The sequence below is a fragment of the Trichechus manatus genome, unplaced genomic scaffold, assembly GCF_000243295.1.
Source record: "Trichechus manatus latirostris isolate Lorelei unplaced genomic scaffold, TriManLat1.0 scaffold00196, whole genome shotgun sequence".
NCBI lineage: Eukaryota > Metazoa > Chordata > Mammalia > Sirenia > Trichechidae > Trichechus > Trichechus manatus.
Window position 1 is genome coordinate 2173620 of NW_004444132.1, and position 25045 is coordinate 2198664.

The 25045-nt window shown below is 36.0% G+C and overlaps 1 protein-coding gene across 1 annotated transcript in view; it reads right to left on the minus strand.

Annotated features, from left to right (window-relative positions):
* The window catches only part of MIS18BP1 (MIS18 binding protein 1), a 48168-nt gene that overhangs the window by 16343 nt on the left and 6780 nt on the right, over window positions 1-25045 (minus strand). Inside the window, exons 2-10 of the mRNA XM_023741997.1 lie at window positions 24183-24815; window positions 20385-20444; window positions 19629-20101; window positions 12584-12657; window positions 10772-10902; window positions 5713-5800; window positions 4538-4695; window positions 1575-1726; window positions 1068-1164 (exon numbers count right to left, since the gene is read on the minus strand). Of these exons, the coding sequence (XP_023597765.1) occupies window positions 1068-1164; window positions 1575-1726; window positions 4538-4695; window positions 5713-5800; window positions 10772-10902; window positions 12584-12657; window positions 19629-20101; window positions 20385-20444; window positions 24183-24723 (1774 nt within the window). The 5' untranslated portion in view covers window positions 24724-24815. The remainder of the gene's footprint in view (window positions 1-1067; window positions 1165-1574; window positions 1727-4537; window positions 4696-5712; window positions 5801-10771; window positions 10903-12583; window positions 12658-19628; window positions 20102-20384; window positions 20445-24182; window positions 24816-25045) is intronic.

Below are 25045 nucleotides of genomic sequence, written 5' to 3' on the forward strand. Positions count from 1 at the left end.
GGTAGCTGGGCACCATCTAGTTCTTCTGGTCTCAGGCTGATGAAGTCTCTGGTTTATGTGGCCCTTTCTGTCTCTTGGGCTAATACTTTCCTAGTGTGAAATTTTAACTTTAAATTATCAAATTGTAATTATAAACTGTAAATCATATTATGTGCCATATTACAAGATGAATGACGAAATGAAAGTTGATGGGCAATACTGAATGCTGGGGAGAAAAGAATCCCCTAAATTATAATTCATGGAGAACTAATACTAATCAAAAGAAATCTAGAAAGTTTGTATAAGATTTTTCACTGGCATCAAATATTCAAATTACAAGGAAGTGTTTTCTTCTAATTCCTCATATACATCCAATTCAAATGTTCAATTGGAAATTTGAAAATTTGAACATTCTAACAAAACATTTCTATTTAGAATGTTTTTATTAATTTTAATAACATATTTGAATAAAGATTCAGCATATTCAGGATACTTTAATCCATGTCCTATGAATTTGGTAGTCTAAGTAGTACTGTTTTCCTTTCTACTTCTTACAACACTTAATTAGAAGTGTTATTAACTTTAACGTCTTTTCACTTATAAAAAGAAAAAAAAGCCACTAAACTGACAGATTTAACTCAGCATGAAAATTTAAACTTGCTGATGTTTAGAGCAAAGGCTTTTTAAATTCTGGTATTCAGGATTTCAGTTAATCTTTCTGAAAATCACTCTGAAAATCCACACTTACACAAAACTAAATTATTATATTAATTTAATAAAATGACTCACAGTCTTTAAACATTCCTATAGCATATTTAAAATGCTATATAATTTTGTGATTTAAACAAAATTACTTAGCACATAGGTTAAAGGAGGCAAACCTATAAGTCTGATGTTTAATGGATTATTTTATTCTGCAACTCATCTTATGTTAAAAAGAAACAAACAAACAAAAACATTTATAACCATTAAGATAAATTAAGCTTAGCATTTTAGGTTTGGGAATTTATAAGATCACTTTTATATATTAAAATATTTCAAATATTACCTGTCTGTTTATCATCATAAAACCATAAAGGATATATTACCTTGCTTCTGACTTTTAATTATCCTTTCATTTGTTCTTTCACAATTTTCAAGTTTCTTTGAAGACAGCTTTTTATATTCTTTTTTTTCAATTAATTCCTTCAAAACAAAGCATACAAATTTCTAGGTATTTATGGTTCTGACAGATTCCATTAAGGAGGTATTCAGAAACTCATTTGCCATAGCTTGAGCTTTGGAAGCACTACCTAGGTATCCACTACTTCTCACGTGTCTCTTCTATTGATTTAACACTGTTTCAAGTGCTTTCATATATATCTTATTTAATTTAAATCTTACCCTGAGAGCTAAAACTTTTGTTACTATTGCCTACACTTTCACAATGAGAGACTGGGAAAATAAATATCCAACCCAAGATTTACCTACAATCCCAAAGCTAATGAAAAGCTGATACTTATAAACAGAACTCATGTCTTCTGATTTGGTCCTGAACCTTTTCAGTAGTATCATATATTCCTCTACACATCAAAGAGTACATAGTAAAAGCTTACCTGGTTAGATAAGTCATATTTCCCTCCATTTTGAATAGTATTATTTATTTGGTCATCTGGGAGCTTTAATGGTAGTTTATTTTCGCGATTACTATGGCAAACGTTTAATTCTGTAGCTCCTAGCAACATACTGCACTTATTATTCTTCAATTCTATGAGTACAAAGATGGAGATTTCTGTAAATTACATAAAAGGTAAACTGCCTTTCCACATTAAAGAATTCACTTTGAAATAATCTGTCTATATCCAATTTGTCACAAAGATTTGTTATAATCTGAATATGATATGAAACAACTTCATTTGGTCAGAATCATTCTGCATAGGGTCAAATTTTGTTCAAATGACTTGTATTCTCTTCCAAAAAATAAAGAAAAACTGGACAGCTATATTATTCATAACTATCTGTTTTGGATTTCCTCGGTCAGATCTAAAGACAGAATAGTAAAGTTAGCCCTCTTTGTAACTACATATTCCTATTCATCCTAACTGCACATCAATAATAGAAAGGTAATAGCTCTAACTTTGTTTCCTTCATATGTCTTCATGTATAAGGAATTCTTATGTTTCGGTTAGTTTGTGTATTTCAATATATAACTAAATTTGTGTTAATTAAAATTGTGTACAAAACCAAATCGTATAGAATATAATTCATTTTCAACAAATGGTTATTGGGCTGAAATTCTAGTTAAGTTAAAAAGGACTCATAACTGTAAAAATGTTTTTGTTATTTTTCTATAAGTTGTACTTGAAGATGCACTATGGATGGTCCCTACTCTTGAGAATATTACAATATAGTGGAGGAGGATGGTATTATAATAGATCCTTTATAATATATTCTGCTAAGTGGAATAACAGATAAAACACTTCAGGAGCAATACTATGATATGCAGATTATAGTACTAATACAGAAAACCACATTTTATGTAAGTCATTAAAACACACACACAAACACAATCACAACAAATTATCATGGGCTGCCACTTTGAATAATCTTAGTGGTTTAGTGTTAGCTGTGGTTTTGTGTTATTTTATAGTTGTTTTCTCATGGAAAGTGTAATGATAATAACTACCATCACCACCACCACCCAAAATAACTTTGTGATATGAAGCTACTCAAAATCTAACAATTTCACAAAAAACAGATTCAATGAATCAAACTAGAATAATACAACCATAACAGAACACAGTAATATCTGCCACTAAACTGAACTTCCCAAGGGGAGGCATCACATCTTATTCATCTAAGTTCCCAACACCTAACACAGATGCTAACACCTATCATGGAAGGTGCTTTAATCCTTTCATGACCATTGGAATATACGGTTGCCCACCCACATTTTTCTGCCTCTCTGATTCATTGGGAAGCTGCTTTCCCACTGACAGTGCATGCTGCTGCAAGGCAGGGGCCTTTATGACTGTTGGAAAGAGAAAAAACAGGTGTGTGCCACAAATTACTGTTTCTACAGGGTGTTACATGAGGCGTGTGCATTTTTGTTCGGAAACAAATTTTGAAAAATTTTCTTTGGGACACCATGTGTCCCCTGGAACTCTGGGGGGGTGCCTGGGGTAGAATTAGTGGGACAATGTATGTCCCTTGGGCCTCTGAAGATAGTTATGTTGGTAAGGGCCAAAAAAAAAAAAAAAAAAAAAAAAATTCTTCCTACCTACCAAAAATTCAACAATGCTCAATGATTTAGCATGCTTCCATTAATGAAAACACATGGAATCAACAAAAAATTCAAAGCAGAAAATAGTTAGGTCTTGAAAGGTTAAGTTTGTTGTATGATTTTCCTGTCGACACAGGTGGCATGTAAAATAATTTACCAAACTTTAGTTTTTTAAATTTGTATTCTACCCCACTTGCCACTTGTTTTCTCAAACACTTCACAAACAGTATTCACAATTAAGCTTAAATTCCTGGAAAGTGCTGCTCTAAGTAAGAGAAAAGAGGGAAAAAGAGACGATGCGATCTAATACTAAAGACTCAAGTTTAACAAATGATCGAAAGTGAGATATACTTTTAGAGGTATTTTTTATTTAGAAGTAAATAACAGGTGCTGCAGTACCGGGATGGTCTAGCAATGACAATAAGCAATATGCCTAATTTAGAGGAAATAGAATGACTTTTGATAAAATGAGAAAGGACTGAGAAGAACTGGGGCAATGGTAAGAAGTTAATTTTTACTACCTCTGGGCAAGCAGTCACCTACATATTTAATTGACCCCTTTCTCTAGAAAGCATAAGCAAAGTATCAAGGGAGGACGTTGGAAAGGGGAGAGTTTATAGGGAGATATGGAAGTAGATTTACATTCAGTATGGTACTTTGTTTTTGGCAGAAGCAATCCTAAACTCTTGAAGTTCTGTAAAGCTCATAGTTACAAAGTCAAGGTAAAATCGGCAGAAATTTATACAAGAGTCTTTAACTTTTACTGATCTGTATTATCTAGAAAGGGCTGTAATTAACTTCATAGTTTTTTTCAAGGGTGGGGTAGAATGTGAGGCAGATTATAGTGTGACAATTGCAAAGAATTGGCACAGAAAACAGTGCTGCCAGCTTTCTTTACAGCAATGGCCATTCAAAAGGAGTATGTCAGTTGTTGTAAGTCCTCCATGAAAGGGAACGGGTTTTGTCTTTTAGTAGAAATGAAATTTAGTACAAAAATATAGGCATCTTTAATATAGGCTTAGGTCTAGGAAATGGAAAGAACAGTCATATTTCATCGATATGTTTATCAATGCTCTTTGGTGTTTTTATGAATCAAAAGATGATATTTAATGAAGTAAGCTGAATGCTGACCATGAGCAGTGTGCACTGTATTTTCTCTTCCTTTATTATTAAAAAAGCAGGAATTTTAGGTCAGTATAAGTCAAAGAACACAATATTATATACATTATAAATAATAAATAGAGCACATGTAAGAATTTACTACTACACCAACAGAAAAAAAAAGAGCAAACATACCCAAGTTATCACAATCAAGGTCATAAGTGATGCTGCCTCTTTGGAGGACATCTGTTTGGTTTTCTCCTGCATTATTTTTCAACGATTTGGGTATGTTAGGGACAGATCTTCCAGTTTTCTGTTTTTTTCTGGTCTTTTTTCCTTTCTTTTCACAAGTCCTAAAAACAATTACACTATTTTTCCTCTAGCATTGGTTCTCAAAAACAAAACAAAAAACTAAACCCACAAATCAACAAATGAAGCCTCCTGGGATAAAGGCTCCCTCCCCACCAACCCCCAGCAATGATTACTCTTAATTTTACATTATTCAATTCTTTATAGCTACCACAACCCCCTACCCTGTCTCAGTAAAAGACTCAAGTATAAAGTCTTAAGCCAAACAACTCAAATATAACCTCTTTAAGTGCTTCCTACTCTATGTTCCTGTAATTCCTACTTAAGCTGATATTATAAGTCAGGAGTCAGAAAACTATGCAATAAATCTTGCTGGTCACCTGTTTTTGTAAATAAAGTTTTATTGGAACCCAGCCATGCTCACGCATTTATGTATTGTCTATGGCTGCTTTCCCACTACAAAGGCAGAGTTGAATAGTTGCAACAGAGGCAGTATAATATTTACAGACAGAGGCCCACAAAAATACTTACTATCTAGCCCTTTACAGAAAAAACTTGCCAACTTCTATTTATAAGCTATTACACTGCACTGTGATTAGTTAACTTACATCTTGTATCCCTTATAAGATCCTTAAGGGTAAGAATCAATCAATTCTTTGTTTCCCCAGTGCCAACCCCTGTGTCTGTCAACTAGCTGACTCTCAATAATTACTGAGAGAATGAATTAATGAAAAAATGTCTAAGAACTTTAGTGTTTAACAGCTACACGTCACTTGAAGGATAGGTGATTAAGGATGACCCCCTGAAATATGTCAAAGTTTTTATTTTCTTTTAAAATTTTATTCCATATGGCAGAATTTCTAGTAAAATTTCATTGCCTTCTGAAAGTCTTTTAAGGTCAAAGAGAGCTTCAAAACTGGCATTTCTAAAACAAAAATTTAAACCACTTTACATTGGTTACATAGTATGTACATATGTAAAAAGTTCATTGAATTGTATACTTAAAATGTGTGTGTTTTATTGAATGTAAATTATACAAGAAAGTTAAAAAAACATTTTACCTTAATTGTTCTAGAAAATTTTCAATATGTTCTTTCCAATTTTTTGGAAATCCATACATAAACTTTCTTATGATATAGTTTGGATATCCTGCTTATCAATGGGGGAAAAAAAAAACAGACATGAGATATCATTAATTCATTATATCATTCAAGAAATATGTACTTACTACATACTGTGTGCCAGGCACTGTCATAGATACTAAGGATTCAGCAGTTAACAAAAGAGATAAAAAATTCCTATACTCATGGAACCTGCTTTCTAGTGTAAAACAGAAAGTAAACCAAAGCAAAATATCTTGTTTTTTAGATGGTCATCAATGCTATGGAGAAAAATTATGTAAGGAAGGAGGATAGGGATACCAATGTGTTCAGGTGGGGAAGTGGGAATAGGATGTGAAGCAATTTTAAAAACGATGGCTAGTGAGGATTTTCTCACTGCCATCGAGCCACTTGAGTTAATTCCTGAATGACATGAGAGCCTTATGGCAACCTGGAATTAGAATACTAGAAGCAGATGGAACAGCAAGTGAAAGGGCATGAAGCAAGAGTGTGCCTGGCATGTTTGGAGAATAAGAAGATCAGTGTAGCTGAAGTAGAGTGAGGAGAGGCTCGTACTAGGAGGCTACTCACACAGGTAATGGAGGCACTGGGGGAGCATTAAAGAGTATGTGAGGCCTTGAGGTCATTATAGTGACTTGGCCTTTTACTTTGGGTGAGGTGGGAAGCTATGGAAAGATTCTCAGCAAGATCACAGAATCTGACTTACATTTAACAGGACTGTACTAATTGCCATTTTGAGTAGAATCTGTCAAAGTGCAAGGGGAAGAACAATGAGACCAGTTAGGAGGCTACTGCAATGATCCAGACAAAAGATAACGGAGGTTTGGACCACAGTGGTGCAGTGGAGGTATACATTCTAGATGTATTTTGGAGATAATGCCAATAGGATGTACTGACACATTAGATCTGGGTGTAAGAGAAACTGAGGATTTAAGGATGACTCCAAGTATTTTGGCAAGCCACTGGAAGCATGGGAAAATGGAGAAGACAGTAAAGTAAGCAGATTTAAGGCAGAAGATTAGGTTTTAGACATGTAAGTGTGAGATTCCTATAGACATCCTACCAGAAATGCCAAATAGGCAGATGGAAAATGAGTCAGGTGTTCGGGGAGAAAACTTGGCTGGAGATATAAATTTGGCAGTTATCATCATATAGATGATATTTAAAGCCTAAAAGAAATCAGCATAACACTGAGTATAGAAAGAACCCTCCAGCCTACCCTGTTATTTAGAGGTAAAGAAAGAAAGAAATAACTAAGACGGCACAAGCAGTGAGGTAGCAGGAAAATCAGAAATACGGTATTTCAGAGGTCAAGTAAAGAAAGTGTTTCAAAGAGGTAAATGTCATTAACTGTGTCAAGTATACACTGGATTTAGCAATGTAGAGGTCACTGGTGACTTTGTTTCATTGTCTTTATCGACGAAAAAAAAGTCACAGTATTTCAGACTTTATTCAAACACATGGATGGCAGCAAAGGGCACCGAGCGACAGGTACGGCACCTAACGCTGGGTCAAAGGCCATGCTGGAAGGACGGTATGCTTGCACCCTACACCCTCAGCAGCTCTAGCCCTCCCCCTCACACCTCGCTGACACCCTGAGATCAGTTACAAAGGTGCAGAAACGAAATTACTTCAGAGTAGGTAGGGCTCCACCTCACTGCCAAGGAAAAGGATCAGGTTCTAAGGAAAGGGAAGCTGTACTACTTGTCGCTTGAATGCCTTCCAACCTGAGGGGCTCATCTTCCGGCACTGTACCAGACAATGTTCTGCTGCTATTCATAAGGTCTTCACTGGCCAGTGTTTTCAGATATAGACCACCAGGTCCTTCTTCCTTGTCTGTCTTAGTCTGGAAACTCCATTAAAACCTGTCTACCATGGGTGACACTGCTGATATTTAAAATACTGGTGGCATAACTTCCAGCATCACAGCAACACACAAGCCACCACCACAATATGACAAATTGATGGATAAGTGGTGGCGATAGGAAGAAATGATGAAGTAAAAGGGGTGAACAGAAGATTTCAAAGGGTGGCTTGAGAAGACCAAGTAAAGTATTATAAAGAAATGTGCAAAGACCTGGAGTTTGCAAATCAAAAGGGAAGAACACATTCAGCATTTTTCAAGCTGAAAGAACTGAAGAAAAAATTCAAGCCTCGAGTAGCAATACTGAAGGATTCCAAGGGAAAAAAACTGAACAATGCAGGAAGCAGCAAAAGAAGATGGAAGGAATACAGAGTCACTGTACCAAAAAGAACCAGTCAATGTTTAACCATTTCCGGAAGTAGCATATGATCAAGAACCGATGGTACTGAAGGAAGAAGTTCAAGCTGACAGAAGGCATTGGTGAAAAACAAGGCTCTAGGAGTTGACGGAATACCAATTGAGATGTTTCAACAAACAGACGCAGTGCTGGAGGTGCTCACTTGTCTATGCCAAGAAATCTGGAGGACAGTTGCTTGACCAACTGACTGGAAGAGATCCATATTTGTGCCCACTGCAAAGAAAGGTGATCCAACAGAATGCTGAAATTATCGAACAATATCATTAATATCACATAGAAGTGAAATTATGCTGAAAATCATTCAAAAGTGTTTGTAGCAGTACATCAACAGGGAATTGCCAGAAATTCAAGCTGGATTCAGAAGAGGACATGGAATAAGGGATATCATTGCTGATGTCAGACGGATGTGGGCTTTAAAGAGAATACCAGAAATAGGTTTACCTGTGTTTTATTGACTAGGAAAAGGCATTTGACTGTGTGGATCATAACAAATTATGGGTAACATTGTGAAGAATGAGAATTCCAGAACACTTAATTGTGCTCATGTGGAACCTGTACACAGACAAAGAGGCGGTCATTCGAACACAACTAGGGGATACTGCGTGGTTTAAAGTCAGGATAGGTGTGTGTCAGGGCTGTATGCTTTCACCATTCTTATTCAATCTGTATGCTGAGCAAATAATTTGAGAAGCTGGGCTATATGAAGAAGAATGGGGCATCAGTATTGGGGGAGGACCCATTAACAACCTGCGATACGCAGATGACACAAACTTTCTTGCTGAAAGCAGAGGACTTGAAGCACTTACTGATGAAGATCAAAGACTACAGTCTTCAGGATGGATTACACCTCAACATAAAAAAAAAAAAAAACAAACACAAAAATCCTCACAAATGGACCAATAAGCAACTTTATGATAAACAGAGAAAAGATTGAAGTTGTCAAAGATTTCATTTTACTTGGATCCACAATCAACGCCCATGGAAGCAGCAGTCAAGAAATCAAACAACACATTGCATTGGGCAAATCTGCTGCAAAAGACCTTGTGCAAAAGCAAGGATGTCACTTTGAGGACTAAGGTGCACCTGACCCAAGCCATGGTATTTTCAATCGCCTCTTATGCATGCAAGAGTTGGACAGCTAATAAGGAAGACTGAAGATGGATAAACGCCTTTGAATTATGGGGCTGGCAGAGAATATTGAATAATACCATCGACTGCCAGAAGAACAAACATACCTGTCTTGGAAGAAGTACAGCCAGAATGCTTCTTAGAAGCAAAGATGATGAGACTTTGTCTCATGTACCTTGGAGATGTTATCAGGAAAGACCAATCCCTAGAGAAGGACATCATGCTTGGTAAAGGGTCAGTGAAAAAGAGGAAGACCCTCAATGAGATGGACTGACACAATGGCTGCAACAATGGGCTCAAGTATAACAACAATTGTGAGGATGGCACAGAAGCAGGCAGTGTTTTGTTCTGTTGTACACAGGGTTGCTGTTATGGATTGAATTGTGTCCCTCAAAAATGTATGTCAACTTGGCTAGGCCATGATTCCCAATATTGTGTGACTGTCCACCATTTTGTCATCTGATGTGATTTTCCCATGTGTTGTAAATCCTACCTCTATGATGTTAATGAGGCAGGATTAGAGGCAGTTATGTTTATGAGACAGGACTCAATCTACAAGTTTAGACTGTATCTTGAGTCAATCTCTTTTGAGATATAAAAGAGGAAAGCGAGCAGAGAGACAGGGGGACCTCATACCACCAAAAAACAAGAGCCAGGAGAATAGTGCGTCCTTTGGACCTGGGGTCCCTGCGCTGAGAAGCTTCTAGACAAGGGGAAGATTGATGGCAAGGAATTTCCCCCAGAACCAACAGAGGGAGAAAGCCTTCCCCTGGAGCTGGCACCCTGAGTTTGGACTTCTAGCCTCCTAGAGTATAGGAGAATAAACTTCTCTTTGTTAAAGCCATCCACTTGTGGTATTTCTGTTACAGCAGCACTAGATAACTAAGACAGTTGCTGTGAGTTGGAAGTGTCTCAGTGGCACCTAAGAGCAACAACAATCATCTCTTTGCACAGATGTAGTCAATTTAATGCCATCTGGCAACGTCCATGTGCATAATCACCATTCATGTTGTTTAAAAAGGATTTCTGATGACTACGTCATTGGTCTTGCAAAATTCTATCTTCTAACTTCTCTGATTACAAAAAATTTCAGGTGAAATACTCCTTATTTATGAGGAATAAGGAGTATTTCACCTGAAATTTTTTGTAATCAGAGAAGTTATTTAAACTACCAATTAAAAAAAAAAAAAACCCATTGCCATTGAGTTGATTCTCATTCAGTGCCCCCATAGGACACAAGAGAACTGGCCCATAGGGTTTCCAACCCTGTACCTTTATGGAAGCAGACTGTCACATCTTTCTCCCATGGAGCAGCTGGTGGGTTTGAACTGCTGACCTTTTGGTTAGCAGCCGAGCGCTTAACTGCTGTGCCACCAGGGCTCCTAAACCATCAATAGTAATGATTAAATCAGAGAAAAATAATCATAGCTTTATATAATGTGGTCAATTCTGTTTTAATTGTTATTTTTGGTTGAGTCATAATTTTAAAACACCTAATTAAAAAGTAAAAAATATATATACTATTAGAAACATGGTTAATTGCTTCACATATTAAAAAAAAAAAATCTATTAATTATGACAGTTATTACCTGCTTCTTTCATGGAAATCCGGTCTATCATTCCTTTTAATACATAAATGTTGCCTGATAAAGTCCTAAGTTTGTTGTACTCAATACGTTCTATAATTATATTACTGTGCCAATATATATCACTGACATCTCTAGGAGAAAAAAATACTTAGTTAAGGCCAAAATATTCACATTTTACCATCAGTCACAAGGTATATATAAAAGTATACAAATTTATAATAGAAAATCATAAGTTTGCACTCTAGCTAAACTAACAATTAAACTAATTACAAAATACTTGAGGGCAAAAGACTGCAGCAGAACTCAAACTGCTTGGCCGGTGTGACACTCAGAGTATGCGCCAAGAAATTATACTGTTGTATACTGTATACTGTATAATTATAACATGTGCCTACTATAAAATATATCATTAACTTGGAAATGGGCCTCCTCTAAATATCTGATGTTAATGATGCTTGCAATTCCAGCTTACCTAATGTAAAGCTGCCAAATAATTATTTCCCTGTCCCTCTCCTCAGGGGGCTATCACGTGTTAGCTTTCATGCAATTATGTAGTTGCAGCCATCTAACCTTGTGTTTTTTTACCCTGACTATTCCGCCAAATGTTTTTAGCTTCCATTTTGGGAAGTACCAAAAAGATGTTCCGGGGGAAAAAACAAACCAGCAGCATTATCAAGTCACTGATTCATAAATCTACTCTTTATATTTCTTTAACTGAAGCTAAGAAAAACTATGAAATAGAAAGAACAAAACATGAAGATTTATTAGATAAATGTTGAATAATCTCTCATTCATCAGATAACTAATAATAATAAACCCACTAAGTACAAGCATAATAATTAAGAACCAAAACCCATTGCCGTCAATTCCAACTCATAGAGACTTTACAGGACAGAGCAGAACTGCCCTATAGCACTTTTCTAAGTCTTATAAATATTAACTCAATTCAATCCTCAAAACAACTCATAATGTAGGTAATATTATCACCATTGTACAGATGAGGAAACTGAGACTGAAAGTGGATAAGTGACTTGCCCAAGTCATTCCAGCTAGTAAGCAGCAGCAATGGGAACTGAACTAAGCTAATCTACACTGCCTCTTGGATTTTAAGGAAATGAGTATCAGCCAGGCAGAAACAGTGGGCACCATGGATTTTATATATTCAACTTACACACTTCCAAGTGAGTACCTTGAACAGTGATAGCCTATATGATTTTCTTACAACCTATTACTCCAAAATTTTTTACCACTATGAAATTGGTTTTGAAAAGTTGGAAGCAGTGCTTAATAAAATAGCAGATCTAGGCAAGACCCACTTACCTGATGATGCTCTCACTTAGGAAGAATGAGAAAGTGCACCAATGATTACTTAACATGTAGTTGTATGGAAACGTTCTAAAGTAATTTTGATTCCTTTTCTGGATCAGTAATTTATATCTAGTTGTTCCAATTCAGATGGGAGAATCTGGACTGAAATCCATGTAGTAAATATTAACTGGTCATATATAATTAAGCAGATAATATCAGCCCACTTTCTAGCACCTTTGAAAAGAATAAAATACTATACAAATGTGAGCTGTCACTATTTTAAAAATAGCTTAAATAAACAGGCAAAAGCAAGAAGGCTGGTAACAACATGGTCAGGATCTGCACTGTTATTTTACTTTTTTGTGCCTTCAGTTAATAACTTCTTTAGGAAGTCTTTATTTTGTGGGGAGATGCTGTTTCCCATCCATCTTTTAAGCTCTTATAAACAACTGTTTTATTTTACTATAGGTTTTATTTAAAAAAAAATTGAAATGTTATACTTACATTAATTTTCCTTCTACACATATAGCAGTGTTATCATTGATGATTTTAATCATCCATTCCTGTAGTTGGACTACCTAATCAAGCACAAAACAAAGTACATATTTTCTGTATTACTTATAGCATAAGCATTACAAAATTAATTTACATAAAAAAGTTCATGTAAGTAACCCAAATGATTCCTTAGTACCCATCTGTATAAGGATCACATTCTATTTTCAATAGCAATAAAGTAAAACTCTTGTTTAAAACGAAACAGAAAAGATGAAGGGAGAAAAAGACTAAAGTGACATTGTACTGCACAGTGTTACAATTCACAAGCAATCATACTTCAAATATTCTTATATCAAATATCTCAAACACAAGAAAAACAATCACCTAAAGTCCCAAGGTATTCATTAAAACACCAAGTCCCACAAAAGACCTAATAACCTGGAAAAAAAGTCAGTTATATACATTTCACTATCATTTTTGTCCCTAAAAAGTCAGAGCATTTTTTTCCCTTTTGTATTGCAAAGCAGATTTGAAGTTTCATTTCAATTTCTATAAACTATAAAGGTGATCACTAGTAGCCTATACTTAACAACATTCTACTCCAAAGCAAACATCTGAATAGCTCGTAGAATATTTTAGTACACATAAGATTCCATTATAAAGGAAAAATTCTGTGAACATCTGTGTAAAAAAATTGTCTGTATTTCATAACAACTTAACATTGAACTACTTCTGATGAGAAATAAAACCAAAATTCACAGAATGAACTGAATGGCCATTTACATGTAAAATTATAAATTTACATGTAGACAAATTCTCCAGTTTTATACCGACTATGGAAAAGTTGCTAAAATGAGCGGGCGTTCTTTGTTACTGCATTTCTCCTCAATTATGTTCATTTAAGAAAATTAGAGGTAGGATTTGGGAAGAGGGCAAAGTAACATTCTTTTTTCTCTTCTACTTCCACATTTGGAACTATCTGAGATGGATCAAAGAATCAGTCAGATGGAGATGGTATTAAATAGCTAACACTAAGGCAATGTTCCAAGCAACTGAGAGTCACCAACTCATGTTATCCTCATAATGACACTAGGAGGAAGGTACTCTTATTTTCATTTTATAAAGAAACTCTGTAAAGTCTAGTTAGATAACTTGCCCATGTCACACACAGTTAGTTGGTGGCATACACAGGTTATAAACCTGGGAATTCTGGATCTATGACCCCTTTACCATACTGTTTATGTATGAAAATGTTCACTCATTATTCATTCAACAAATATTCGTTGAGCTCTACTACCTGCCAAGCACTATTGCAGGCAGTGAAGATTCAGTGAGAAACCAAACCAAACAGCTGCCCTCCTAGAGCAAACATTTTAATGTGCCTGTTGCAGGTGGCAGCGAGTGGGGAGGTAGGGGAGTATCCTAACAAATAAAAAAAAGTCAGGCAGTGATAATACTATAAAAATAATATAAGGTGTTAGATAACTAAGGGTGCTTTTTTAGGTAGGACAGTCAGGGAAGGTCTCAGAACAGAGAACTGAATGAAGTGAGGAATGAGTGAGTAGATTCTCCCAGGCAGAGGAAACAAGTGTGAAGGCTCTAAGTAGATAGCATGCAGGGCATGTTAGCTTGAAAGGAGTAAGCAAGATGAATGATAAAAGGTAAAATTGGAGATCTCCAGGGACTGAATTATGTAGAGTCCTGCAAAACGTGGTAAAAGCTCATTTTTTTTTTCTTGAGATAGGAAGTTATTAGATTATTTTGAGCAGGGGAGTGACATGATTTAATATTTTAAGGGGCTGCTGGGTAGAGAATGGACTATATATATATAAAGATTATATATTCTGTCTGGAAAACAGACAGAAGTCGGGAGTGGGTGGGACAGGCAACAGTGGAAGCAGGAAGACCACTAGGCTATTGTAGTAATCCAAGAGATTACCGTGACTCAGACAAGGAGGTGGTGGTTAAGCAGTGAGAAGTGGTCATTAGAGCCAACAGGATTTCTATATAGTTTGTGGAGTATGAGAGAAAAACAAGAGTCCAAGATAAATCTAAGATTTTTGCCTAAGTACTTGGGGGGATGGAATTACTATTTACTGATATTAGAGCTGATAAACACCACTGATACAGGACACAATGAAGGCTTATGGGGAAAACAATCAAGACTTTAGTTTTTAACATGTTACATTTGAGATGCCTATCAGATATCAATGGAGAAGTCATGTAGACAATCGCATATATGAGTGTGGTGTTTAGGAGAGTGTTCTGTGCTGAAGATATATATTTGGGAGCTATCTGCATAGAGATGAAATTTAAAGCTATGGTACTGGGTGACATAGTCTAGATAGTGTAGGTAAAGAAAACATTTCTAGGACTAATTCCTGGAGAATTCCAACATTATAGGTTCGGTAGAAAAAGAGGAAGCAGGGAAGGGGGCTGAGAAGGGATGGCCAGTGGGGTAGTAGAAAATGAAAAGAGAGAGATATCTTGGAGTCCAAGAGAAAAAACAATGGAATGTTTTGAGAAGGAACGAATGGTTCACTGTGTCAAACCTTAGTGAGAGACTGAGTAAAGAATTAGAATTGGATCTGGTGATACAGAGATCATTGGTGCACTTGAAAAGAACAATTTTCATAAAGTAGTGAATATGAATATCCAAAGCGGAACATGTTAAAGAATGGGAGGAGAAAAAATTAAAACCGTTAATGCATATACCCTCTCTCAAGCTGTTTTGCTGTAATGGAAACAAAAAAATGGGATGGTAGCAGAGAGGGATATGGGATAAAGAGAAGGTGGGCTTTTTTATTTACCTTTTTTTAAAAAAACGTAGGTCATGTTTCAACCTGTTTATATGCTAATGAGAATGATCCAGAGAAGATGAAAAATTGAGGGGATAATTGCAGGGCAAAGTTCTTAAAGTAGTAAGAAGAAATGAACTGGCCTCAAAAAGGGACACAAATTGTTCATCCATTTTAATGGAAGGGAAACCAGAGTATGTGGATACAGCCACAGGTAGGTTGGTAGATTTGATGATGGGAATATGAGGTTCTCAGTGAATTGAAAATGAGGAGGAGGGAAGAGGTTTGGAGGTTTTAGGGGAGAAAGCATAAGGTACTCTTCTAGAAAAGTCAGTGTGAATTGATAAGTGAAATGTAGCAGGACTGACTGACAATAATGAGAGCCCACTCATGGTTTGTCATATTTAAAATGAGACCAGTCAGCATGGTTGTGTGTTTTGTTTTAGCTCTCTTCAGCTTCTCAGGTATAGGTATGCAGCAAGAAGAGTTAAATTTAACCAGGGTTAGGATTTTGCCAAGGGAGAACAGAAGGAAAAACAATAGAGAGAGTTGAGAGTTTAGTCAAAGGAATGATTATAATGATATACCAAGGAATCTATGTGGCAGAAAGAGGGAAATAATGACAAGAGAGGGTTGATGGATTTAAGGCTGTTTTAGTGGGGTCAGAGGACTGATGATGCAGGAGAGGGGTCGGGGAAGAGTGCTAGAGAGAATGATCTGGAAAGATAGGAGCTAGCAGTGAGAGTAAGTATGATGCTTGAAAGTGAGAATTTGGTGCATCTACTGGCAATGACAAGCTATGGGGGTATGATGATGGTAGAGGGTGAAGACAGGAAAGGTCACTGAAGATCAAGAAGTCAAAGGGGTTGGATGGATCATCTACATGGATGCTGATGTCACCAGAGATGATGACAGAAGTAGTAGTAGAAGAAACAGTAACAGGTGTCAAACATAACAACAAGGATGCAAGGTTGTGAGCAGGAGGTTGTACTGTAGATAATTTTAACAATAGGGGGCAAGGAGAGGTTAAGTTTTATAACATGTGCTTCAAAGAAGCTGGGAGGGGAGCTGGGTGACTTTAGAGAGGATGTAGGAAAACAGCCTGAAGTAGCAATGAGGCGCAAGACAGATACACCTTATATATCATCTCCACATCCAATGGAATGTGGGATATGGGAGAGAAAACAGTCACCACTTGAGAAGGCTGTTTGTAGAAGTCTTACTTTAGTTAGACCAAGACTCACAGAATATTTACCGAAGATTGAGAACAGATCATTTTGCTGATGATATACCTTGAGTTCAGGAGGGCACAATATAAGGTGTGGAGAGTTGGGGATGAGTGAGAGATTGGGTCACAACTAAGGGATATATGGAACTGTATGGAGATAAGTCGTAGGAAGCTTGGAATTCTTGTGGTAACTGACATAAAAAGCACTGTAGAGATGATGGAATCAGTACTGTGGGGTCTCTGAGAACAGTTCTCTTCAAACTTTTTTGCTCAATCCACCCGCAAGAAGAATTGTGAAAAACTATGCAGCCTCTCACACATTTCTAAGTCAATATCTTAAACTTTTCATCATAAGTTTAAATATTTGCAAAAAGTGTAATTTCCAATAAACACATTGAGATATCACCTAGATGAAGATGGTGCAGGACAAAGCAACATTCTGTTATTCATAATGTCACCATGAGTTGGAGCTGACTCGAGGGAAACTGGTAACATAGTTTGATATTCTAAAGTCTTTTATTGATCACCCTATCTTACTTTTTGAGCAATATATATACACACACACACACACACACACACTGCCATTTAGGCCTTTCTTTTCACAAAGTGTTTTATATATATATATATATATATATATAAATAAATATATATATATACACACACACACACACACACATATATATCTGTAACTTTAAAAAATTTCTCCTAGTTATAAGGCTCTAAATGTTTAAAAATTCTTCTGTATTATCATTACAATTATTAACCGTATATAACTGATCATGTATTAATATTTTACAAATTTTGATACTTATTGAGCATAAAAAGTAAAATTTTATTGGAAATGTATTTCTTAATGAATGGTATTTTTTTAAATTCATGTATTTGTGAGTAAATATTACTCACTGCCAAAGTGAGAGAGTTTCAGCATCAATCCTATTTCTATTTTTCATGTTATAGATGAGAATATAAAATATAGCAAGCACTGAGAATCCTTGGTCACATCAATAAGCAGATAAGAATGGAAAAATTTTTTTATTGCAGCATCATTCAATTATCTGCACTCCTACCTTGTATGCCAAAAATATCACACAGATCTACTACCATGAATTATTAGATCTTTCAAATTTTCCGAAAGTAAAGAATTGGAAGCCATTTGATTCATAAAGAGTTTGTTATCTAACCATAAGTCATTAATTTTTTTAACACACCAGTATATCTCCTCTTGTTTGATGCCTCCTAGGTTTTTATACATTTAGGCAGGTGTCAGCCAACTTTTTTTGTAAAGGGCCAGACAGTAAACATTTTAGGTTTTGAGGGCCATATGGTCTCTGTTGCAATCCCTCAATTCTGCTGTTGTAGCATGAAAATGACAATACGTAAATGAATGGATGTGGTTGTATCCCAATAAAATTTTATTTACAAAAACTGACAATACTTTAGGAAGATGTACCAGAATAATTCCGAATGGGTGAGAAGATTTATAAAGGAGAAGAGCAGATTGTGAAAGGAAAGGCCTAATTGACAGGTATGTTTTTAGGAAAGAGTACGTAAGTTGAGGATTAAGAAATTCCCTTAAAACTGTACGTGCCCACTATACTCCTTGGAAAGGCTAAAAGTCCAAACTAAGCATTCTTAAAGGAATGCAATGCTCCATTTTGAAGGCTACAGTCTTAGAGGGTAGCAAATGATCAGTTCTATTTATACATTCCTTCTTAAATTTTTAATGGTAATCTGGGAAGTGTTGGGGAATGGGAGGGCGGGCAAAGGTGGGAAGAAAAAGATTAACCTGGAGCAGAGGGGCTCTATGCGCCCCCCTCATCCCCCATCCCCACTAACACATAAACATCAAATTCTATGAAGCAGTATTTCAAATTATGACCATGACTGATAAAAATATTCTATATTAGAGTCTAGTACACACATACATATATAACTGAAACAAAATTTTCACAAAACAATGCTTACCCTTAATACATGCATTCTGTTCTAATACTTTCCACTGTATTCCATTTTATTTATTTTTTAAATGCTAGTTATGACCCACTAAACCAATACAATAACCCATTCAAGGGTTGCTATATACAGTTTAAAACAATGCTGAAGAAAATGTTTGGAAGAGACAGTATTAAAACTGATGTCAAAACCAGCAAAGGCATTATAATAATGATAAAAGCTGGTTTAAAGACTATAGAAGAGATATGTGGCCAAAATGGACTCTGTAAAATTCCTTCTTAATCTGAATTGACTCCCAAAACTGTAGGCTATCCTCTTACAGGGGAAGAGCCTAGCTAAATAATTTAGCTTACTGTACATATGAGTAAGTAAACCAGTATATACCCTATCAGACCAAAGAGAAGCCCAGAGAGGCTGAGTTTGCTCAATTCCTTCTCTCAAATTTGACAATTCACTTTACCAACTGGAAAAAGTGACTGAGGGGATCTGGGAAAGGTCTCAAGTGTAATTCTAGCAGGAATTTCCACATGGAAATACAAGAGGGAGCAAATAAAGGTTCCTCTTCATGCTGTGATTGAGTGATATCTGGCATATTTGGACATTTTGTATAGCAAGAGGAGTTGAAAATATACGGTCATTTGTTTTATGACTATCCCTCTCTGGGAAATTAACCAAAAATGTAGGTAGGCATAAGTTACACCAGGAAAATTCTTAAATCTTCAGATGTCATAATTCCTTTATATTTCAATGGCTCTGTTAATAGTATCCCAAGAATCAGAAAAAAGTAAAAGTAATTAAGAGCAGGAAGGAACTCAGTGTTCATCCCCAAAAGGAATAAGTTAATTATTGAAAGCTATACAACTACAGTAATACAGGAAGGTAAGACTTAACACCTAGGTCTTCTTAGTTTCAACCCATGGCTCTTTTCACTACAGAGGCCATGCTGCCTCTATATTAAATCATAATAAAACATGAAAATGAAGCCATTGTTAGTAATGAGAAAGCATAAGAACTCAAGCTCTCAAAGAATGTGGATAAGAACAGAAATAAATATCTGCCTTAAAAATTTCCCTACCTTATTTTTTTTTGCTCCATTTGTAATAGTTTGAAATATATTTGGTGGAGAAAGCTTTTTCTTTCTTTCTGATCTTCGAGGTATTGTTATATTAAGTCTTGGAGTTGCAAGTACAATTTTACATGTACTGTTCATGGAACACAGAAGATCTGTCTCTCTGGATATTGGTTTTTCATTTCCTTCCTTAGTTTCTTGTTGTGAAGTCCCTTCTGTTGTCACCTTACTCTCAGAAACCATTAACTGACTGCCATTACTAGTAGGAATACAATTAGTACTGAGAGTCTCAACAGTACTATTTTGGGATTTTTCATAGGCAGAATCAATACTTTCTAAAACAAATGTTCCCTTTATGGACTTAGTGGTTGCAACTGTATTCTCTTTTGAGTGAAAATTTTGTTTAGCTGACTGAGCTCTACCTAATGAGACTCCTGCAGCTGAAATATTTTCATGTTCTTGCTTCAGAATTAGAAGTTCTGCAAAAAATAAACAACAAAAGTTATAGAAGGGCCACATGAAATTAAAACAGAGAGAAATAAAATAGTCAATTTAAAACTATATATACTAAAAAGAAGTCCTCAAGTTAGGAATATTCCACCCTCCTATGCAGTCTTTCTCTGAGTGCTCCTGGCTTTTAAGATTCAAGCTTTTATCCCGTCAATGCTTATTCCCCATACAGTGAAAATACTTATCCAGAACATACAGCAATACATTCGAGTTAAAAACTGAAAAAAAAAAAAAAACCAAAAAGCACTTTACCGTAAGTTAAATTGTGCAGGGGTCCCTTCTTTTCTTGCTGATGTTGAATCTTCTGTTTGACTGGAAAGAAAATATTATTTAAATATTATTTTAAATATTTGATGAGTCTAGAGGAACTTCCTTGACTGGGGTTGAGTTTTTTTTTTTTTTTTTAAAAGAAAAGAAATGGAATTGTATTAGTTACTGAAAAAAAAAACAAATGTATTTTCAAAATCTTGGAATAGATACACTTAGTTCAGTAATGATCGGATGAGCATAGCATATCTTTTAATACATGACATCTACAAAATTTTTCCCTTTATTACTCTCTCATGCCTTCATCCCACTATGTACACCTATGTTACACAGATAAATAATTTTTTTTTTTTATTTCTTCATGTTACAACTTGCCAGCTCTAGGCAAAAGTTATTACTAAACTTGGAAGCCTGGAGATCTGGAATATAACTGTGGTGCTGGCAAAAATCAGATATGTAACCCAGAATAAGTCAAATGACTTTTCTGGGCCTATTTCCTCATTTGTAAAATGAATGGCTTTAGTTAGGGTTATATATGAGGTGCCACCCAGTCTTGAAAATTCTGCTTCTGGTTACTGTAAACTCTAAAACACAAAAAGTTGAATAGTTATAACTTTAAATAACAAAAAGTTGAGACCTAACAGCATACTCAACCTTAATTTATACCCGTTTGACATTTCTTTGTGGGAGCCCTGGTGGCACAGTGGTTAAGAGCTTGGCTGCTAAACAAAAGGCTGACAGTTTGAATCCACTAGCCACTTCTTGGAAATCCTACGGGGCAGTTCTACTCTGTCCTGTAGGGTTGCTATCAGTTGGAATTGACTTGATGGCAACAGGTTTGGCTTTTGGTTCACATTTCTTTAGCAGGCCTTCAAAGGCACAAAAGTGGTAGGTTTATCAACCAGACAAATAGGGTCTAATAGTGTTCTTTACAGTTTATTCTGCTTTATAGCCTAGGTCTTTAAAGTTTATGTTTTTTGAATACAGAAATGGGTTTCTTTCACAAAGAAAAGGGAAGATAATAGACTTAAAATTGACACCAGAGAAGAAAGAACTCAATTATTTTTTTGTTTAATTTCAAATATTATACTTGAAAACAACTGGTAATGATTATGCTTTAATAAGTAAGCACTTTGGTTTTAGAATCTTAACCTAAAGACTTTATTATAATGACATGTGTCATAAAAAGAAATGATAAGGTCATGGCTTCATGAGATATTCCAGGAAATTGGTCTAATAACGTGTTTAGTGCTTCTGTTCTACCTCCTAGTTCCTTGCATAGTGCCTGGGGTCTTAAATGCTTACAAGGAGCCATCCAAAGCACAGTAACTGGTCTCTGTTCGCTGAAGCAACAGACGAAGAAGGAGAGTCAGGAATAGGAGGAGGATATGGAATCTGTGGCTAATTGCCTCCATGAATAACTGCCTCCTTTGCCATGAGACTAGAAGAACTGGATGGTTCTTCTACCATTACTGCACATTTTGAGCAAAGATTCTATAGAAAAGTCCTGATCAAAAAGGGGAAAACGCAGCACAGGATTTCAAATTCCCATGGACTTCATAATTTCTGGAGTCATAGAGGCTGGATGAATCCCTGAAACTATTGCTCTGAGACAATCTTTAAACCTTAAACCAAAAATATCCCGACATCTTCTTAAAATCAAACAGTTAATTTAGCTTAACTAGTACAGTGACCCTATAGGACAGAGCAGAACTGCTCCACAGGATGTCCAAGGAGCGGCTCGTGGGTTCAAACTGCTGACCTTTTGGTTAGCAGCCATAGTGCGCCGTAGCTCTTAACCACTTCGTCACCAGTGAATGTTTGCCTTGAGCATTAGGCTTTTTCTATATGGGATCAAACTGACAAGAACAACTCAAAAGATTAAACAGGAGGCTTAGGGGGTGGTAAGTTTATATTAATGTAGGAGGAACAACTCAGAAAAGGAGGGTGAGAATGGGTGCACAACTCGAAGAATGTAAACCAATGTCACTGAATTGTACACACAGAAACTGTTGAACTGGTGTATGTTTTTCTGTGTAGTCTCAACAACAACAATAATAAAAAAAAAAAAAAAAGGTGATAAGTTTCTGTTTCTTCTTTAAGCCATTCTACTGGAAATGGCAGGGCAATGCAGTAAAGACAAATAAGGCCAAATCTCTACTTAGTCGTTAGATTCTATTCCTTCTCAACTACTCAATGACATCAGTTTTCCCCTCCCTATTGGATCATTCACCAATCATTAAAAACAACAACAATAAAACCTCTCTTAACCACACTGCCCATTATTTCTCTGCTCCCCTTTAGGGTGAAACTTCTCAAAAGAGTTGTCTATGTTCACCAGTGCTAATGTTTCTCCTCACATTCTCTCTTGAACCCTCTTGAATCAAGTTTTTGCTCCTACCACTCGACCACAATTGCCCTCATCAATGACCTCCAAACTGCAAGATCCAATGGTCAAATTCCAGCCTTCATCTTACTTGACTGATTGGCAGCATTAGACACAGCTCTTGACTCCTTCCTCCTTAAAACATTTTCTTCTCTTGGCTTCCAAACTATCACTCTCCTGGTTTTCTTTCTTCTTTGTTAGCTTCTCAGTGATTTTCACTAGTCTCAACTCTTTATTCTAACTTCTAAATATTTGAGTGCCCCAGGACTCAGCCCTTGAACTTTCCTCTTTCCACACTCAGTCTCCTTGATGATCTCATTTAATCTCATAGTGTTAAATACCATTTTGATGCTAATGATTCCCAAGTGTATTTTTCTTGCCTGGATCACTTCCCTAAATTCCATCTAATTTTTTTTCCAACAACCTACTTCACACCTACACTTAGATTTTTAGTAGACATATCAAAATTAACATGAAAAAACTTTAACTACTGAGCCCATCTGTTCTTCCTTCAGCCTTCCCCATTTCAGTTAAATCACTCTGTCCTTCCAGTTGTTAAGGCAAAACAAAACACACCCTGGAGTCATCCTTTATGTCTCACTTTCTTACATTTCACACCCAATCTAGGGCAAATCCTATGCGCTCTACCTTCAAAATATATCCAGAATCCAACAACTTCTCATCTTTACCGCTACCACATGGACCAAACTAACACCATCTCTCACCTGCATTACTGCAATAACTCTTTCCATTTCAAATCAACAGCCAGGGTGAATATTTTAAAAACATAAGTCATATCTAGTCATTCCTCTGCTCAGAACCCTCCAGTGGTTCCTTATTTTACTCAGAGTAAAAGCCAAAACTCTTACATTCACCTATAAGGCTCTACATTACCTGACTCTCTATAATCTACCCCTCCTCCCCAGTTCTGTCTACTTACTCCATGACACATTAACCTCATAACTAGAACTTAAACTTGTCAGTCATGCTCCTATCTTAGGGCATTGGTACCAGCTGTTCCCTGTCTAGATCATCCTTTCCCATTCCCCAAGATATCTACAAATATTACCTTTCAATTTTTTGACTCAAATGCCACCTTCTCATTTTGAAGCTTATCTTGACCACCCCATTAAAAATTACATCTCCCCTCTAATCTCCCCATCATCCTTACTCTACTTTTTTATTTCTATAGCACTTCTCTTCTTGGACTGTACTATAAAAATTACTTTCTTAATATGTGAATTATCTGTCTCCCTATCACCTGAATATGAGCTACACGAGGGCAGGAATTTTTGTCTATTTTGCTCACTGCTGTATCCCAAGCATCTAAAACAGTACCTGACACATTAAGCACTTAAGACTTTATAGCTTTTTAAACAACAAATAATAAAACTAACCTTTTAGTGAACTGTTAACTGATTGTGATGGTTGGTTGTTTTCCTTTTCTTCACAGACGTAGGTATGCTTCAGTAGTCTTTTCTCAGCTCTATTAGGAGTCAAGATTTTATTACTTTCACTTTTCAGTGGTTCCAACAAACAATTGTTTCTTGATGCTTGTTCTTGCTTATCACGCAGTACTTTTTCTTTCATTCTTTGAAATATTTTTCCTGGTGATTCATAATTTTCTCTATTTTTTAATCTATCCTTGTTGGGCTTTATAACACTGATATCAAGAGAACTGTTAGAGACGGTAGCCTCTGCTAGCACAGTAGACTGAAATATTTCTTTATTATTAAAAGTTGCCATTTCTAGGAACTGATTCTTTTTACGGTCATTTAATTTTAAAGAAGATTTCTGATATCTCACCAAATCTTTTATAGGAGTAAGTGTGCCTGAAGGAATGCTGTCAAAAAAGATTGCATGCATAGACATATTTCTCCTTTGAGATGCCTCTGAAGACAAGTGAATTCCTGGATGTTTCACTGGTGTTGCAATCATCTTGATAAAACAGCAGCCACAAAGTTCTTCTAACAAAAAAATCCCACAAGCACAATTTTCAGAATAGAAATTCAGTAGGGGCCCAGAAGAACCTGTAGTTGAATATAAAATCAACCTTTATCATGCTTTGGTAAAATTTAAATATTATTTGCTTTCTATAACAACATATATACTAATAAAAGGCTTAACTGGTTCATAACAACATTGGATAATGCATAGCTCACATTGCATTGGGCAAATCAGCTACAAAAGACCTCTATAAAGTGTTGAAAAGCAAAGATGTCACTCTGAGGACTAAGGTATGCTTGACCCAAGCCATGGT